The 20,231-nt window shown below is 38.7% G+C and overlaps 1 protein-coding gene and 1 long non-coding RNA gene across 5 annotated transcripts in view; one reads left to right on the plus strand and one right to left on the minus strand.

Moving 5' to 3' along the window:
- The window catches only part of ADGB (androglobin), a 222,578-nt gene extending 220,743 nt beyond the window's left edge, over window positions 1-1,835 (minus strand). For all 3 annotated transcript variants that reach the window (XM_074397308.1, XM_074397309.1, XM_074397307.1), the window contains exon 1: window positions 1,640-1,835. In XM_074397308.1, the coding sequence (XP_074253409.1) occupies window positions 1,640-1,713 (74 nt within the window). In that variant the 5' untranslated portion in view covers window positions 1,714-1,835. The remainder of the gene's footprint in view (window positions 1-1,639) is intronic.
- LOC120363222 (uncharacterized) overlaps window positions 1-20,231 on the plus strand; it is a 106,222-nt gene that overhangs the window by 55,282 nt on the left and 30,709 nt on the right. The gene's annotated exons all lie outside the window — the stretch shown is intronic.

Consider the following 20,231-nt stretch of genomic DNA (forward strand, 5'->3'; position numbering starts at 1 on the left):
CAAAGGATATGAACAGATACTTTACAAAAGAAGACATACGGGAGGCCAACAAACATATGAAAAAATGCTCATCATCACTGGTCATCAGAGAAATGCAAATCAAAACCACATTGAGATACCATCTCACACCAGTTAGAATGGCGATCATTAAAAAATCGGGAAACAACAGATGCTGGAGAGGATGTGGAGAAATAGGAACACTTTTACACTGTTGGTGGGAATGTAAATTAATTCAACCATTGTGGAAGACAGTGTGGCGATTCCTCAAGGACCTAAAAATAGAAATCCCATTTGACCCAGCAATCCCATTACTGGGTATATATCCAAAGGATTATAAATCATTCTACTACAAGGACACATGCACAGTAGATAGTTTCTAACAAATCTTAGTTTTTTAAAATAACTCTTTGCCCTTCCTCTTCTATTTTTATAAATATATACATACATTTTAATGGGCATAATTCAGATATTTTCTAGAAAAAAAAACATGTTAGACATTTATTACTCTCTCAAGGAGAAATAAGAAGTCTTAGTAAGTCTTTCATCTTACCAGTGGGCATTTGTTTCTATTGTGTAATACAACCATCATAGGATCAGAGCCTGTAATGTGTTTTATGGTGTCTAGTTTGATAAGTTTTTATGGGAGTTAACACTCTCCTTTCTTTCAGGATATAAACTCATTATAGTTCGAAGGTTTCCTGAAGCTCCTAAAGAGCTGTGAGCCTTCAATGTGTGTTACTTATAACCACATTGACTTAGTTATTTGTGTGTGTGGTGGGGGTGGGTAGGTGGGGTTTATTCAAAATTCTTTTGCAATCCTTTAATATCTCTTAATTAAGAGAGGCATGCATTCATTCAGTAAACACTTTTGAATGCCTAGTATGTATGACCTGGGAACTACTCTAAGTACTAGGAATTCAACAGTATATAAAATAGAAAAGGAAACATCCCTGCCTTCCCTATAGGGAAGACAAATGGGGAAAAAAAAATGTAGTTTTTAGAAAGTGAAATATATAGCATGTTAAATGAGGAAAAACAAAAAGTCAATGAAAAAAATAAAGCAGTGAAGGAAGATAGGAAGCTTTTTTGTTTTGTTTTCTTTGGGCAGAGAAGCAGAGGTTGTAATTTTAAATCAAGTGGCCAAAGAAGCTAACGGGAGAAAATGACATTTAGGTAAACTTCTGAAGGAGGGGAGAGAGAAAACCCTATGGATATTTGAGCAGAAAAGCTTTCCAATGGAGGAAGCAGCAAGTGCAAAGGCCCTGCATGGGAACAATCCTGAGATGACTTGGAGTCTTTGAGATATGCGTCTTTCTTAGGAAAGATATGGGCTTTCTAACTGCCTGAGAGGGCTGTGTGGGAGAGGAGGGGTGGGAGATTCAACCAAAGGAACCAGATGTGCGCCGAACACCCAAAGCAAGAAAACGAGACGTTCTGGGAAAGGAAGTGAGTCAAGACAGGCAAGAGAGAGGGATGACAGCTAGCACCTCCAGGGTCTGGTTTCCCAGGGAAGAGAAGCTGCGAGGAGGCCACTAAATTTCTGCCCTGGCAGTGTCTGCTAGAGGGAGACAGCCCCACAACTAGCGGTGACGCCGAGGGGCTGGGCCGGGGGAGCGACGAGCAGGCAGAGGTCCCTTACTCTTTCGATTTATCCGATCCGTGCGCCGAGTTGATACGATGCACCTCTTTCTTTTTGGTTTGTTTGGAGGTCATGGCAGAAGCCGCCCTACGAAGCGCTGAGCTTTCAGCAAAGAGCCTGCCGGGCGCGCTCAGGCTACGCGTCTGCGTTGCCAGGAGACGGCGTGCAGCGTCGCGGACCAGGAGACGGCGTGCAGCGTCGCGGACCAGGAGACGGCGTGCAGCGTCGCGGACCAGGAGACGGCGTGCAGCGTCGCGGACCAGGAGACGGCGTGCAGCGTCGCGGACCAGGAGACGGCGTGCAGCGTCGCGGAGGGCGGGGGCGGGTGTTCGGGGGCGGGTGTTCGGGGGCGGGTGTTCGGGGGCGGGTGTTCGGGGGCGGGCTCTGGGGCCTCCTGGCTGCCGCGGGACGCAGGCGCCTGAAACTCCAATCCCACGTCCCGGCGGAGGATCTTGGAGAGGACTCGAGATTCTGGAGCATGGGTTTGACGTTAGGATTACTGGGCAGCCCTGATTAATTGGCGTCCTTCTGCCGGGGCCGTTCTGCCTGGCATTGCCCTTCGAAACCGTAGACATGTATCAACTCTGTCTTGAATCTTCAGCTGTTGGAATGTGGATATTATCCTAGTCTTATTCCAGGTATTCTCTTGGCAAAACATAACGTGTTCCTTCAGTAATTACTAAGGCGACGTTATAGACAGGCTGAATTTGTCAATGGCTCGAAAACCTGGGGTCCAGAAGTTAACACAGTAGGTGTAAGGAAGGTAAAAAGGATGCCACCCTTAGTCGCTAAAGGTTAGATGATGATGCTACCTGTAATAAAACCAATAGGGTGTCTTGTTGTTCGAATGAAAGAGTGAGTCCAAGTCATGGGCTCTAGTGGTCCTTTATCGACTTTCCTAGAAAAGATCCAGGGGCCAGATGACACAGACAGAACCAAGTAAAATGAGACCTGTTAGGGCTCAGGCTTAAGGCTCAGTCATCAGTGGTGGCATTTGTTAGGTATCTTGCCTTGGGCTAGTTCTTCCCTTTGGGCCTCAGTTTAGTCACTTATAAATATGAGATGCTAATACCTAACTCACAGTTCTGTTTTGAGGATGTAAATTGTATAGCATACCTTGAAAACGCAGCAAATAGGAGCCAGTCTTTCAGAGATAACACATCACCTGCTTTCAAGGAGCAGCAGACAACATGAATGAGTTGTGGATACTATGCTTAACTAAAAAATGCTTAGACTGCAAAAACTTGCAAATTCATCAGAACAAAAGAAAATATTGTGTTGGTTGAATATAACCTCACTTCAGAGAGATCTGACAAATAGCCCTTAGGCTTAGGACCCCTACTACTGGTTGATGTCTTCCATGAGCTAAGAAATAATTAAGTATTTTTAAATAAAACAAATTCCCTCTATTCATGGGACTGGGCACATGCTCACAGTTCCACCTGTACAGGCAAGAGGCAGCTTCTTGCAAAGAAAATCTTTCAAATTCTCTGACAAATGAATGCCCAACCTTTTCCACTCAGCATAGTCTATGGTTTTATCTGTATCCCAGTCTTATTACTATTGGATTACTATTGGGGGTTACCTAAATGACAAACAGCAGCTTCGTTGTATTTCTATATGCAAAATATATAAATTCAAAGTCAGCAGTGTTAACGTTATGACTGCAAGACTGCCCTGCAAATATCTGTGTATGTAAAGACAATGAACACATCATTAAGGCTCTGCTTTGTTTATACAATAATTCGAACTTCCAGAGAACTCTCTGAATGAAAGTAGAGGACTAAATGGTTATATAAATTAATTACTACCAAATTTTATCAGAGTAATCAAATTTATAGGTATAAGCACATACAAAGACTCTTGGCTAAAAACAGCACAACTTAAAGCAGCCAGCCCCACAGACAGGTGAGTTTTATCTTGAACAAGGGCTATCTCTGCAAACGTTGTTAATGGCTGCAAGAGGCCAAAACAATTAGGGAAGACAAGCCTTAAAAATCAAAAGATCTACATTGCGCTTATATTTTATGGACACATAACTCCAGGCCAAGAGAAGCAAAATGTCTTGCCAAAGGTTGCTGGGTTATTTATTGATAGGATTTGTAACAAACACATCAAAGTCAGGATTGCCAGTTGAAGCCAAATGTATTACTACCCACTCAGAGCTTGCTTTCTAAACATCTATTAAATTGGGGTAAAGTAAGGGGATTGCCATCAGAATGGAGTAAGATAGTCATAAAAAATGTGACAAGTATAAGTTGCCTATTAATTCCTAGCCCACTGTTCTTTATCCTTTATTATATTAAGAATGCAGCATGCATAAATGGAATTTCTCTTCTTTCTGGAGCTAAGATTCTGGTCAGGCTATAATTATAAGAGCAAATCTGTTCCTCTGTAAGATAGCTCTAGCTACAAAGCTTAACATGATATTTATTGTGCCAGTGCAAAAAGGACAATTGGTCCTACTGCTTTTATTTTTCTTATAACAATGGTTTTATAACTATGGTCAGTGTCACTTTGGAATAATAATAATAGTAGCTGTGATTTATTGAGTACCTACTACATGCAAGGTTTAGGGAAGGGTGCTCGCTCCTTTAGAGATAAACTTGAATTTAAATACTGACTCTTCTTGGGTAATTATGGGTAAGTTATTTAACGTCCATTTTCTTTATTTGTGAAAAGGGAAGAATAATACCTTAAATATGCTTGACACATCCCCAGCCCTCAGAGAATTATAGCTAATGTTATTATTCCACAGGTAAAGAACTGAAATGCAGAGAGGAAATGAGACCCGCCTGACATGGAGCGGGTGGTAGATGGCAGAGGAAGGTTGGCCACTCCATAGCCTGTGCTCTGTCCGATTCTCAAGACTAACTGTCCATGCAGATGATTGTCCTGGGACTGAGTTTAGGGATTTCCAAACTCTTGCTATCTAACAACTTTCAAAGACTGAGAAACAGGGCTTACATTTTATTCAAGCTACACAGAGTTGGGCCTCTCTCTACTGTATACTTCCTTTTTGGGGAAGAGATATTTGGCTTCAGGCAGCAGTACTGCCTGCTCCCTAGAGAAGTGGTTAGAGGTACACACTTCCCCATATCAGCAAAAACAAAACAGGCAGGAGTCTCTCTGCTTGAGGATCTGCCTACATAGGGAAGTGAGAATTGGTAACCACTTCTGCCTCCACCACTGGGAATCCTAGATGAATGGAACTGGGTGGGAGGTAGCAGGACTGGGCAGAGGGGCAGCATTTCTGTTTCTTAAATCCATAACTCCAGGCATTTCTGTTTCTTAAATCTACAACTTCAGACACTTGATTCCACAGCCATAGGGAATTATATAGATGGTGCTACTCAACTACCTCTTTGCAATTAGGTCAATTATAAAATTACTTGGAATGTAACCAGCCAGATGAGAAAGTGTGAATTCTACATAATCCGTGTAAGGTTGAATTTAACTGTCACTTCAAGTTCTGTTCTTTTCACGTTTACATGGAAATTAACATCTTTCTCCTTTATTTTCCACAGAGTTTTATATGTTCATCTTTTTAAATTTCTATAATATTCTGCCTTGTTTTTATTATTACTTACGCCCTATTTTCTCTCCTTTACTAGACTGGAGGGTCACTCAAAACAAAAAAAAACTCTTCTTTTCTTCCACCAAATTCATTCAAACTTTTGAAGCCCCTAAACCCTTAATAATAAGAGCTCACATTTGTTGAGCACTTACTATGTGCTTGTCACTCTTCTAAGCTCTTTTTCTGTATTAACTCACTTAGTCCTTACAAACACCCTAAGAATTTGCTATTATAATCTCTCTTCTAGAAATAGGAAAATAGGCAGAGAGTGGTTAAATTAAGTTAGTAAGTGCTCAGGCTTGATTCAAACTCCTGCAGTTCTGGCTCTAGACCCATGCTCTTTATAATCACATTATTCTGCCTCTGACACTTTCAATGATCACAACCCTATGAAGTACGACAATATCACCATTTTATTGAGAAGGAAAATGAGCTTTAGGAAAGCAAAGGAACTTGCCCAAAGTCCAAAGCACAGGGGTAGTGGGGTCAGAATGCATAGTGAACACTTCGGTTTCAGAGTGCAGGCTCCTAAACTCTCTGCTACACACCACCTACTTCAAACAGAGTTTGAAACATATTTACTACATATCATTGAAAATGGCATTAAAAATCACAACTGACATTCAGCTGTGTCCACTAATATTCACTCTCCACACTTATTAAAGGGAAGTTGGATCCCGCAGATGTGAAACCTACTGCCCTGCCCTAGAAAGCCTCATTATTCTGGGAAAAAACCTAAGTTATAGTTTTAATAATTGGTGAAAGGAAATTCTGAATGGGGATTTTTTTTAAAATGGGGGATATGGACATAAGTTATTAGTTAAAAAACAAGTCCATTTTAATAAGCTGCTTCAAGAAGAAGCAATGACTGACTGTAACTAAGCACTTCATCAATGCAAACAAACCTACTTTTGTACAATGCTGCAATTACCTGTGCAGAAGATGGATGGTTCTGTTCCCTCTTCTGAACAGAGGCACTCACCCTGCCTGCCAGAGGAAGCTGCCTTATCAGATCCGATGTTGCATACTTGCAACAAGAGCTACCTGCATCCCACTAATTTATGTGAGAAAGGGGATATAGATGGGGCAACTCTGAAAGGTGCTTCTCTCTCTAGAACTTCCCTTATGACCCATGAAGACCTCTTTCCAACTGCATTGCAGTTTAACTTCTCCTTCTCCCCAATCCTGCTTCCCCTGCATATGTTATTGAGAATATTCACTAATAAACATCATACATGCAAATCTCGGAGTGCTAGAGTCCGTTTCCTGGGAACTAGCTTGGAACAGCTAGTAATAGGGATGATCCTAGGAAGCAGTCTAAAACGGGATTTGGGAAGACTTCCACTTTCAAGCAAGATAAAGTAACAGGTAATTTACGTTCTCACATGAAATAACTAATAAACTAAAGAAAATATATGAATATTTTCTTGGCTGCCAGAAATGAAAGAGAATGAATTGACTGCCAGACAATGAAAGAGAATGATCCCTGGAGATGGAAACCAAAAAAGGTGAACCTTTTAACTGTCCCATCTTACATCTAGGTTGTGGCACAGAGAGGAGGAACTCGGACAGAGCCTGATGGTGTCCCTGATTGGGAGAGATGGAGCTGAGGTCTAGGGAGGTCAGGCAGCCAGCATTCACAGAACAGAGTGCCAGAAAGCAGAAGTTCTACAGAGCAGAGTATTAAGAGGACAGAACTGCACAGATAGGAGATCTCAGAGTGGAGCCCTCACTTCATGACTGCTTATCTGCTCTTTCACGTGAGGAAATTCTCTGAGGTCAGGCGGGGGTAAACATAAAAATAAAAAAGAAACACCTAAAAATTTTAGAAGGAGCAACCTTCTTTGAGCTTACACAGGGCTGGGAATGGTGCCTGTTACCACCTGCCCGATTGGAAAAAAACTAATGATTCACGGGGTATGGACTAGAATACTAACAAGAGTTTTGCCCTTGAGAGTGAACAGGTCACTCTCAACCAACAGACTTGAAAAGCAGGACCTGAGAGTATCAAGCTATTTCCAAATGACAGCATCACAGAAAAAAAATCTTAAGAATATTTGTAGGCATACAAAAATACTCAGGTAAACAAGAATTTTACCTTGTTTGCTTACCAACGAGGCAAAATTCTCAATGACTACTATCCAGTAAAAATTAACAGTTGCAAAAAGAATAAGAAAAATGTCTCATTAAAAGAAAAAAAATCAACTAATTGAAAGTAACTCAGAAAAAAAATAAGAGAATTATTATACAGGACATTAAAACTTTTTTGTTACTGAACTCCATATGTTCAAGGAGCCAGAAGAAAGAATATGCTAAGTTCATTTTAGAAACTTCTAAAACTTCAAATTACAGTGTCTACATTGAAAATACACTGTATGGGATTAACAGTAGATTAGACGTTGCAGAAAACCAGATTAGCCAATTTGAAGACACGTCAGTAGAAACTGTCCAGCGTGAAATACAGAGAAAAAATACTGTTGAACAAATGAATAGAGCATTTGGATACTGCAAAAATCAAATTTTCTAATATAGATTAGTTGGAGTCCCTGAACGGTTGGAGCTGCAGTGAGGGATGATGGCACAGTGAATGCAGAAAAAAGTATATGAAATTTTATAAAAACTATAAATCTATAGATCAAAGAAACTTAATGAACCTTAAGTGGAATAAACATGATAAAACTACACCAGGGGCATCACAATCAAATGGATTAAATCCACAGTTAAAGCAAACATTGTAAAACGGGTCAGCTTTGGAGCTGACCAACAGGTAATAAGGAGTTCCTCATTGGTGCAGGATTGCAGTGCAACTGTTAAACTTTGGCCTGTGGCAGATTACAATGAAATAATAACAGAAGAGAGTGCACCAACAGGTACAATATCTCAGACCTATGAGAGATTTGGGGAAATAGTAATTATAAGGACTAAGAAACTAGATGGCTGTTGCCACTATAAAAATATGATATATAGTTATAATAACTGATTTTTTGTTCTTATCTATTAACTAAAATCTCTGTCATTTCTGTATCAGGTTCAGTTTATTTGTTTTTCCTCCTAATGGGACATATTTCCATCATTTGCTCTATTTTTCATTAGCTACAAGACATATTGAATTTTACCTTCTTGGGTGCTTGTGCCATCTGTTATGGCTATTAATTTTTTTTTTACTTTAACATAACTGTGTTTATCTGGAGATTAATTTTATGTCTTGTGTATTTCTAAAAAGATGACTAAGATTTGGTTTCTGTCCCTGAAGAACTCATAATCTTGTGAGTTGTGAAACTGCAAGAAACTAGGACTGATATTTACAAAATGACACAGTGACTTCTATAGGATAGCTGTCAATCCTGAGGAAGGACATTGAGGGAGTCATATAGCACATTATGACTGGAAAGAACTCTCTAGCTGAGAGGAGGCACGTGGGCATAAGCATAAGACAGATATTTGGTGAAAGAGTGGGAGTGACATTTCAGATCTGGATCATGAAGCAGCCCTGGGTGACTTGCTACAGCGAGAAATTCTAGCTAGTGAAAGGTGATGTTTTGAGGGCTTCAGCACAAGAACAAGAGCAGATGAAAGAACACTAGATAAAATTCCCCATTTTCTCACTTATGCAAAATGTCACCAGGTTAATTTACAAGATTCTATTTAGGCCGTATACAGGTAAATTCTAATTGTGGCAGTGAGTTTACTGGCATTTAGACTTGGGCTTCAGCCTGGCTCCATCATTTGCAAGATGTATGATAATAGGCAAGCTATTTAGGCTCTCTGACTTTGGTTTTGCTCATCTAAAAAATGGTTATAAACTTCCTTCATCATCTGATTATTGTGACAATCGAGATGCATATTTTAAACAAAAATGAAACAACACAAAACTTAGCACAGTCATTCTCCTATGAGACACCATTACTTAGTCTATAGGAAGGTTCCAAAATAGCTTGGCATAAACTGAAGTTGCAAAGAAGAGACTAACAGAATTTTGTGTTGAGATGATCTATAAAGGTTTCAAAGAAATCCAAAAACTTTTAAAAGGATAGAAAATTAATTTGAAGTATAATTTTAAAACATGAGAATTAAAAAGAAAAAATAGAGCTTCATGATTATCATGACATATGCTATGCTCCCCAAAGAATCTTCACCTTGTATACCTTGTGAAGGTTGTTAGAAGTCATTCTGTCTTTTGACTTAATTGCTAGTAATTCTTTACATTTATAAAGCTTATTCAATTTTCCACATATTTAAATCTCATAACTTACATATGCTATTTATACAAAAAAGTAACATTTACAAATATATTCTAGTGTTTAAAAATGCAGACAAAGTTAATCAGGAGCGTGGAGCAGGGGAAAAGTTAGATTTTTTTTTTTTAATTATACAACTGTTGATTTTGGAAATATACAAGTATAAGGACATGTAAAAAAAAATCTCTAATCCTAACTTCCAGAAATAATCACTGATAATATTTGATTTTATAGAGGCTTTCTATTATATACACAATTATTTTATAAACTGAGATTATACTATTTGACTTTTTGCACTTAACTATTATTGTTAACATTTACTAAGGTCACTTAATTGTTTTCAACATGATAAACTTTTTAATAGCTGTGTAGTAAACCATCACATGAATGTACTCATCCATTGCCCTCTTACTGGACTTTTAGGTTATTTCCTATATTTAACTAAGGTAAATGGAAATACAGTACAGGAAAGATGAACAGGAATGGGGAAGTGGAGGCCTGGACTGGCTTTATATGAGTCATTTTATCTTTCCAAGTTCTAGTTTCGTTTCGTTACTCAGAAAATTTTCAGGTAAGCTGTGTATGGTGGCTCATGCCTGTAATTCCAGCACTTTGGGAGCTGAAGCGGGAGGATCACTTCAGCCCAAGAGATGGAGGCTGCAGTAAATTCTGGTTGCACCATGGCACTCCAGTCTGAGTGACAGAGCCAGGCCTTGTCTCAAAAAATAAAAAAAAGAGAATTGTCAGCTGAACTAGATGATGTTCCAGAGCCTCATTAATGCTGGCATATAGACACCAGCACTTCCAGGGTTAAGGAACACTTTGGCGAGGAATGTCTTGAGTAGGGCATCGCTATGGGAAACTGAACAATTAGAGGGTAAAGACATACACGTGGTGGGCTGTTTGCGGAATTAAAAAAGCAGGAAGTGAGCAGTGGCAGAAGCCTGGAAAAGAAGTGGAAAGGCATCAAAGGATCTCTGATAGTGCCAGTCCTTTCTCCTCTAAAAAGGGGACTGCTAAAAAGGATTGACATCCAACCTTGTCATCTCTCTGGACACGAGGCATGTGTTGGTCACTCAGAGAATGATGCTTTGAAATATGATTAGGTGTTTCATTTGAGTATATTTTCAGCTTCCTAACCAAGTTTAAAAAACAGTTTTAAAATATACATTAATTTAAAGGTAACTCGTTTAAGATAAGTTTGTCATTTAAGATAAGCTTTATCAAGGAGTCTAAAAATGGAGCTAAAGTTAAAGGCTCTAAGAGGAAGAAAAAGTAATGGATAATGAAATTTCATCTAATATACAGACTTATCTATTCTTTGATTTAACACATATTTATTGAACATCTGCTATGTTCAAAGTCCAATTTTAGGGGCATCACAATCAAATGGATTAAATCCACAGACAGAACCCTAGTCTTTGTGAACTTACATTCTAGTACAGAAAGATAATAAACATGTAATAAATACATTGTTATAGTATGTCAAAAGTGGGTAACAAACAGGAAAGGGAAGTAGGGTAGAGAAAATAGGAAATAGAAAAACTGAGGAGGAAATTGCTATTAATTACACAAGGACATGGAAATGGCCACTCCACTAATGGGACATTTGAAGAGAAACTTGAAGTGTGTAAGAGAGCAAGTGTGCAAGAGAGCAATGCCTGTGAAAGTAAGAGCATTCCAGGCAAGATCAGTAGCGAGTGAAATTTTGAGATAGGAGGATACATGGTGTGTTCTATGTCTCCATGAGAAGAACAAACAGAGCAAGAATAAAAGTAGTAAAAGATGAATTTAAAGAGGCAGGAGGGTGGCAGATCCTATGCCTTTACTTTTTTTTTTTTTTTTTTTTTTTTTTTTTTTGAGACAGAGTCTTGCTGTGTCGTCAGACTGGAGTGCAGTGGTGTGGTCTCGGCTCACTACAACCTCTGACTCTCAGATTTAAGCGATTCCTCTGCATCAGCCTTACAAGTTGCTGGGCCTACAGGCACGTGCCACCACGCCCAGCTAACTTATTGTATTTTAGTAAAGACAAGGTTTCACCATGTTGGCCAGGATGGTCTCGATCTGCTGACCTTGTGATCTGCTCGCCTTGGCCTCCCAAAGTGCTGGGTTTTCCAGGTGTGAGCCATCTCGCTCAGCCCTAAATATGGCCTTTATTCTTAATCAGATGAAAACAATTAGAGAATTTGGGGCAAAGAAGTGACATAATCAGACTTAGGCTTTAAAATGATCTTTCTGAATGATTTGTTGAAAATAGACATAGGTGGCTGCTCAGGATGAGAAGGGAAGAAGCTACAGAAAGCAAGTTAAAATGCTATTGCAGTAATTCAGAGAAATGAGATGTTGGCTATGCTAGGGTAAAAGTATAAGAGAGTGAGGACTGGCCTGATTCTTGGTGTATTTTGAAGGTATAGCTATTAGGATTTCCCGGTAGATTGGACATGAAGCATGAGATAAAAGGAGGTGAAAGAGCAGTCAAGGTGACAGCAAGGATTTCGGCCCGAGCAACTGAAAGAATGCCGTTGCCATCCATTGAAATGAAAAAGACTTTGAGAGCATAGGCTATGGCAGAAAATGCGGAGTTTAGATTTAAACTATGTTAGTTCTGAGATGCCTATTAGTAACGCAAGCAGAGATCTCATGGAAGTAGTTGTATATATGACTCTAGAGTTCAGAGTATAGATCTGAACTAGAGATAGAAATTGGGGGATTATCATTGTAAATTGAATTCCCTAAATAAATACATTTTACCCATCCTATAAAATATATTTTTAATTTTACAAGAACCTGGGGGGAAAATTCAAGTCAGAAAATGATTAATAAGGATTTATGCTTAATTTCTTCAGGCAAGTAAAGTCACTGTGATTATTATTTTTAAATCAATCCATGGTGCTTAGATGAAATTACACTTCAGAACAATGTCTTTTATTGCTTTTTATGATTACTCTAGCTTATTAAAAACATTGCTCTAATATTCTCCCTCTACACAGAGCAACTGTTAAATGAAATTTGTGCTAGAAAGGAGGAAGGTTTCATAAGCAATTATTGGATTTTAGAATTACGATCTCATTTCATCTAGGACCTCATTACAAAGAAGGGGAAAAGAAAGCAGAAGTTCAAAAGGTGAAGTGACTTGCCGAAAGTCATACAACTAGTGGACTTATTAATTATTTATTACAACAGTTAGTTACTGAGTACTATGTGCTGGGTCACATTCTAAATGTTAGAAATAAAGCAGTGAACAATAAAGACTGCCACATGGTATTTACAATCCCTTTTAAAGAGGGGAAACTAGAAATCAAAAACCACGCCAATGTACAATATGACAGTTAGTTAATAAATGTCATGAAGAAAAATGAATCAGGATAAAGGTAGGGTGATAGGTAATTTATTGTCCAAATAGGGACATATTTTTAGAACAAAAGGAACTGAAAACTAGATGGGATGCCAGGTCAGCAGGCATAAGCTGGGACGTCCTGTACAAACTTAAATGTAAGGTCACCCAGATCAACTGGATGGTGGGATGGGGTACAGACAAGATGACTTAGGTTTATTTCATATAAAGCAGTCAGAAGTAAGAGGTTATGGTGACATTTGTGGAGAGACCTGAAAACAGTTATTAAAGGAGACATGTATATATTTGGGGTAGACCTTTACAGGCAAAGGAAGTGACAATGACAAGTCTCTGTGCATGGAGGCATTAGGAGAAATGGTGAGAAGGTCAGTGTGGTTGCTAGAGAAATAACAAGGAAAATGATAAGAGGTGAGGAAGAATAACACGGGAGTTTTTAGGTTATTAAAATGATTTTGATGTGTGCGATGAATAATAGAAGAAGTCAATTGTTGGTTTTGAAATAAGGAGTGACATCATTTCATTTTTGTTTGAATCTGGCTGCCATGTTGACAATAGATTGGGGTGGGGTTGGGGGAATAAAAACAATACCATTTTCAATAACAGCAAAGCAAAACAAAATAAAACAAGAAAACCTTAGTAATAAATTTAACAAAAGAAGTATGACTTCTACCTGAAAATTTTATTGCTAAAATTGAATAAGATCTAAATAAATGGAATACATCACAGTCATAGGTTAGAAAGATCAATATTATAAAAAGGTTGATTTTCCCTAACTTCTACAGATTCAATGTATTTCCAATAAAAATTGAAGGAGTTTTTTGGTAGAAATTAACAATCTGGTACTAATATTTATGTAAAATGCCACTGACATGGAATGTTTTTAAATTTTAAATTGAAGAAATTTCAAACATTTGCATTATTTTAAGAAATATTCTAAAGCCACCTCCATTATTGGTATTAAATAGAAAAATAGATAATTGCTTCAAAATAAGAAGTCCAGAAATAGATATATAATGAAATGAATTATGTTTATTTTAATAAAGGCAACAATGAAATTTAATGTAGACAAAGATTATACGTTTTTCAATGCAGACAAAGATTATATGTTTTCCTACCAGGAGAACCAGATATCTATCTGCGTGGAAAAAATATACCTTGACCAATACCTCACTTCATATACAATAATAACCTCAAGATGGATTGTAGATTTGTACATTAGAAAGTCAATCTGAAAAAAAATTTAATCTAAAAAGAATTTGGAAGAAATGTAGGAGAAATTAGAAAAAAATACAGAAGAATATCTTTTAATCTTACAACATTTAAATATTTCTTAGAACACAAAATCACTAATCATAATAAGGAATTTAATTAATCGAACTTCACTAAATTTAAAAACTACTTTTCAAAGATAGTCATTATTAAGAAAACAGGCCAGCTTCCATTGGATAAAATAATTGCAATATATTTATATTACAAAGGATTTGTATTTAGAACAGTTAAGGAGTTTGTAAAATTTCATAAAAAAAAGACAACAACATAATGAACACCAACACAAAACTTGGCCATTCACAAAATAAGATAAAAGAATAACCAATAAACACAGCCATTTGGGTAGCATAAATTAAAACCCAATGAAATACACTATAGAAGTACTATAATGCTGAAATTTTAAAAAACTAGCAATAATATGCTGGATTATTCTATGTAAATCTGATTAAACTGAGAACTAAATTTCTCGAAATTGCCTTTTCTATCTTAAATGTAGACAAAAAAGGAACTTTTTAAAGATTTAAAGCACCTAAATGAAGCAGTGGCCATTACTCTTGAATGTTTGTCAGTGTCAGAGAGAGTGTCAGATAGGTACAAACTGTCCACTGAGTTACAGCATGTTCTCATTTGCCACACATCCCACTCACCATCTGGGCTGATGGCCCTGATGACCAACAGCAGCCACAGTTCTACCATCAGATGGTTGGCCATGGTAGCTACCTGAGGCAACACCTTCCCATAGACCTCTCCATAAACCTCCTCTTCTTAGTCCTACTGCAGTCACTGGATGTACTTGGTTTCTCAGATTCTCCTGAAGGATCTTATTTGTCCGCTTGCACCACCATTTCAGGGAAACTTATTAGTGACACTGATCCAACAACCCTCCCATTTACTCCAGCTACTCTCACTTGTGTATAAAATCTAATTCATGTAATAAATCTGTTATTCTAATAACACTCATTGAAGCTCTGCTTCCCTGACCAAGCCTTGATTACTATACTTACTGGCACCTCATCTGCACTTGAATCTGATTTAGAGAACTATATCCTAGACTTTGAGTCTGATGCCATTATTACTATGAAACTGGAATGAGGGTGATCATATTTTTCACGTGAGAATAACAAAGGCAATTTGTGGTCAAAGGGAAGACTGCCAAAAGGTCTCGCATACTTATCCCTGTGGCAATGCGACTTTTTTTTTTTTTTTTTAATGGATGCATTTTTTTTCTTTTTTTTTCTTTTTCTTTTTCTTTTCTTTTTTCTTTTTTTTATTTATTGCATTTTAGGTTTTGGGGTACATGTGAAGAACATGCAAGATTGTTGCATAGGTACACACATGGCAGTGTGATTTGCTGCCTTCCTCCGCATCACCTACATCTGTCATTTCTCCCCATGCTATCTCTCCCCAACTCCCCACCCCCCATCCCTCCCCCATTTCCCCCCAACGGATCCCAGTGTGTAGTGCTCCCCTCCCTGTGTCTATGTGTTCTCATTGTTCAACACCGGCCTATGAGTGAGAACATGCGGTGTTTGTTTTTCTGTTCTTCTGTCAGTTTGCTGACAATGATGGTTTCCAGATTCATCCATGTCCGTACAAAGGACACAAACTCATCGTTTTTGATGGCTGCATAATATTCCATGGTGTATATGTACCACATTTTCCCTATCCAGTCTGTCATCGGTGGGCATTTGGGTTGGTTCCAGGTCTTTGCTATTGTAAACAGTGCTGCAATGAACATTCGTGTGCATGTGTCCTTATAGTGGAACGATTTATAATCCTTTGGATGTATACCCAGTAATAGGATTGCTGGGTTAAATGGGATTTCTATTTTTAAGTCATTGAGGAATCGCCACACTGTCTTCCACAATGGTTGAAATAATTTACACTCCCACCAACGGTGTAAAAGTGTTCCTATTTCTCCACATCCTCTCCAGCATCTGTTGTCTCCAGATTTTTTAATGATCGCCATTCTAACTGGCATGATATGGTATCTCAATGTAGTTTTGATTTGCATTTCTCTAATGCCCAGTGATGCTGAGCATTTTTTCATATGTTTGTTGGCCTCCTGTATGTCTTCTTTTGTAAACTGTCTGCTCATATCCTTCGCCCACTTTTGAATGGGCTTGTTTGTTTTTTTCTTGTAGATCTGTTTTAGTTCTTTGTAAATTCTGGATATCAGCCCCTTGTCAGATGGGTAGACTGCAAAATTTTTTTCCCATTCTGTTGGTTGCTGATTCACTCTAATGACTGTTTCTTTTGCCATGCAGAAGCTGTGGAGTTTGATTAGGTCCCATTTGTCTATTTTGGCTTTTGCTGCCAATGCTTTTGGTGTTTTGGACATGAAGTCCTTGCTTATGCCTATGTCCTAAATGGTTTTGCCTAGATTTTCTTCCAGGGTTTTTATAGTGTTAGATCTTATGTTTAAGTCTTTAATCCATCTGGAGTTAATTTTAGTGTAAGGTGTCAGGAAGGAGTCCAGTTTCTGCTTTCTGCACATGGCTAGCCAGTTTTCCCAACACCATTTATTAAACAAGGAATCCTTTCCCCATTGCTTGTTTTTTTTTTTTTTTTTTTTTTTTTTTTTTTTTTTTTTTCAGATTTATCACAGATCAGATGGTTGTAGATATGTTGTGTTTCCTCTGAGGCCTCTGTTCTGCTCCATTGGTCTATATCTCTGTTTTGGTACCAGTACCATGCTGTTTTGATTACTGTAGCCTTGTAGTATAGTTTGAAGTCCTGCAGTGTGATGCCTCCTGTTTTCTTTTTGCTTAGAATTGACTTGGCTATGCGGGCTCTCTTTTGGTTCCATACGAAGTTTAAGGTGTTTTTTTCCAGTTCTGTGAAGAAGGTCATTGGTAGCTTGATGGGGATAGCGTTGAATCTGTAAATTACTTTGGGCAGTATGGCCATTTTCATTTCCTCCTATTAAAGATGAATTCTGTTTCTTTACCTCCTAAATATGTTCTTACTCGCATGACTTTCTTTGGCTACTGAGACACTAGCAAACATAACCCAAGTAGAGATATAAAAAATTAAGATGTATTGGAGCTTGCCTTTTCTTGCTAATTTTGTAACCCAGCTAGCATGAGGATGAGTCCTGCTAGCTTCTGAAACACACAAGGCCAAGTCATGACCATCATTTCAGTTAACAATGAGGTAACTATCAAATGTACAAGTGAGGCTATTCTTGGCCATCCAGCTCCAATGATCTGGCTCAGATCAGAGTTATTTTGTGAAAGAGATTAGTTATGAAGCAAAGACTAACCAATATAAGTGTCAATGTTGGAGAAGATGCCAGACAACTGCAACTCTTATCCTACTGGTGATGAAAAGGTATTTAGCAGTTACTTGTAAAGTTGAGCACACACTTACCCTAAGATCCAGCAATTCCAGTCTCAGGTATTTACTTAAGAAAACTGATAACATATGCTCATACAAAGATTTGTCACAAGTCAGTTCACAGCAGCTTTATAGCAAAAATTGGAAATAACCCAAGTGTCAATCAACAAACAGGAGAATAAACAAATTGTGATATATTCAGTAATACCATTCAGGAACAAAATAAATTAACTAAGAATGCATACATGAATAAATTACAAAAACATTAGCTGGAGGGAATGAAGCAAGATAAGAATACTTACTCTGTGTGTTGGTCAGGGTTTTCCAAAGAAACAGTATCAATAAGACACATATAGGCCAGGCACAGTGGCTCATGCCTGTAATCCCAGCACTTTGGGAGGCCGAGGTGGGTAGATCACAAGGTCAGGAGATCGAGACCATCCTGGCCAACATGGTGAAAGCCCATCTCTACTAAAAAATATAAAAATTAGCTGGGCATGGTGGTGCGTGCCTGTAGTCCCAGCTACTTGGGAGGCTGAGGCAGGAAAATTGCTTGAACCCGGGAGGTGAAGGTTGCAGTGAGCCAAGACTGTGCCACTGCACTCCAGCCTGGTGCCTGGCAGCAGAGCAAGACTCTGTCTCAAAAAAAAAAAAAAAAAAAAAAAAGACACATATAGATATATAAGAAGGGATATACTATGGAAATTTTCTATGGGGTTATGGAGGCTTCGATCTCCCACGATGTGTCATCTGTAAACTGTGGAACCAGGAAAGCTAGTGATGTGATTCAGTCAGTCTGAAGGTCTGAGAACTAGGGTGTGGACAGGGATATGATGTGTAAGCCTCAGAGTCTGAAGTCCTGAGAAACAGGAGCTCAAATATCGGAGGGTAGGAGAAGATGGGTGTCCTCTGACTTTTTGCTCTATCTATTCAAGTCCTTAATGGAGTGGACGATGCCCACCTACATTGCGGATGGCCGTCTACCTCAGTCAGTCCAACAATTCAAATGCTAAGTCAGCTCTTCCAGAAATTCCCTCACAGACACATCCAGAAATCCTGTTTTACCAGCGATCTGGACATCCTTTAGCCCAGTCGAGTTGACATATAAAATTAACCAGAGCATCATGTAGTAACATTTTTTTCTCAGGGGAAATACGTAAGGAAAGAGAAGCAAGGGAGAAAAGATATCAGCAGGGGTATGGTTAAAAGGCTAAGCTATGGAATCTAAGTTGAATCTGGAGAAAAACTGAGGACATGAGGTAAATTGGAGGTAAGATCTATCTACACGTGGCAGGTCCTGGATGGATTAAAATAGAGCTAGGACAAAAAGAGACTGCAGTGTTTTAAACTGTCATTGATTTTTTTTTTTTTTTTGTATCAATTGAAGCATCACAAGATCTATACATTTGAAGAGGAGAACTTTACATATTTAACAAGTTATAGGAGAAATAATATTCACGAAGAGAAGGGACACATGAATATGCAGTAAGCAAACGTGCATGTTACATGTGTCCCATGTTCACCTTGGGGTGCACACCTAGCATTTAAATTAAATTCACTACAGTTAGGCCCTGTATGTCCAAAGGTGGAGCCAAAGACGCAAAGGCACTGAGTTCAACCTGTGTAAACTGGTTAGAACCAGTCCATGACAGAGGCCTCTCGTTAGGAGAAAGTTACTGAAATCAATCTCTTGTTTAGTCCAAGCTGTAGTTATGGCTTGTGGATCAGGTGGCTCAGTTAGCATCTGGTGGTCAGTGAGCTGCAATTGTTTGAATGTTGCTCATCTCGAGGCCAGTGCAGTGCTTGCTTAGCTGCTAGAGAAAAAGAAAAAAAGAAAAACAAACAAACAAACAAAAACTGTGTTGCAGTTAGAACATACTTTATTTTTCTTTTTGAGAAAGAGTCTTGCTCTGCCACCGAGACTGGAGTGCAGTGGCGTGGTCTTGGCTCGCTGCAACCTCCTGGATTCAAGCAATTCTCCTGCCCCAGCACCCTGAGTAGCTGGGATTACAGGTGCTTGCCACCACACCCAGCTTATTTTTGTAATTTTAGTAGAGACAGAGTTTCATCATGTTGGCCATGCTGGTCTCGAACTCCTAACCTTGTGACCTACCGGCCTCAGCCTCCCAAAGTGCTGAGATTACAAGCATGAGCCACTGAGCCTGGCCAGAACATACCTTATTCTTTAAGTGCAGGGGTATGTGACCTAACCCTTGCCTTGTATGGCCTTAGGTCTTGTTTATAGTTTGGTATCTTACTGCCACAAAGAATCTTTTCTGTCAGTCTTATGATCTCTATTTTAACATCTGTATAATTATCTTTTATCATCTTTCCCCAATAGTTCTGCCATGGTTTATGTTCCAACTAAATATCAGTTAACTTTGGAGGCCTTATGAACAAAGCAAGCAGACACCACAATTGACCAAATGATCAACTTTGGACCTCAGAAAAGTGTAATAAAATAATTTTTGTCCTGGTGCAGTGGTTCATGCCTGTAATCCCAGCACATTGGGAGGCCGAGGAGGGCAGATCACGAGGTCAGGAGTTCGAGACCAGCCTGGCCAATAGGTTACAACTCCATCTCTACTAAAAATACAAAACTTAGCTGGATGTGGTGGTACATTGCTGTAATCCCAGCTACCCAGGAGGCTGAGGCAGGAGAATCGCTGGAACCTGGGAGGTGGAGGTTGCAGTGAGCTATGACTGCCCCACAGCACTCCAGCCTGGGTGACAGAGTGAGCCTCTGTCTCAAAATAAATAAATAAATAAATAAATAAATAAATAAATAAATAAATAAATAATTTTCAAAATGGA

The sequence above is a fragment of the Saimiri boliviensis genome, chromosome 4 (assembly GCF_048565385.1).
Source record: "Saimiri boliviensis isolate mSaiBol1 chromosome 4, mSaiBol1.pri, whole genome shotgun sequence".
Classification (NCBI taxonomy): domain Eukaryota; kingdom Metazoa; phylum Chordata; class Mammalia; order Primates; family Cebidae; genus Saimiri; species Saimiri boliviensis.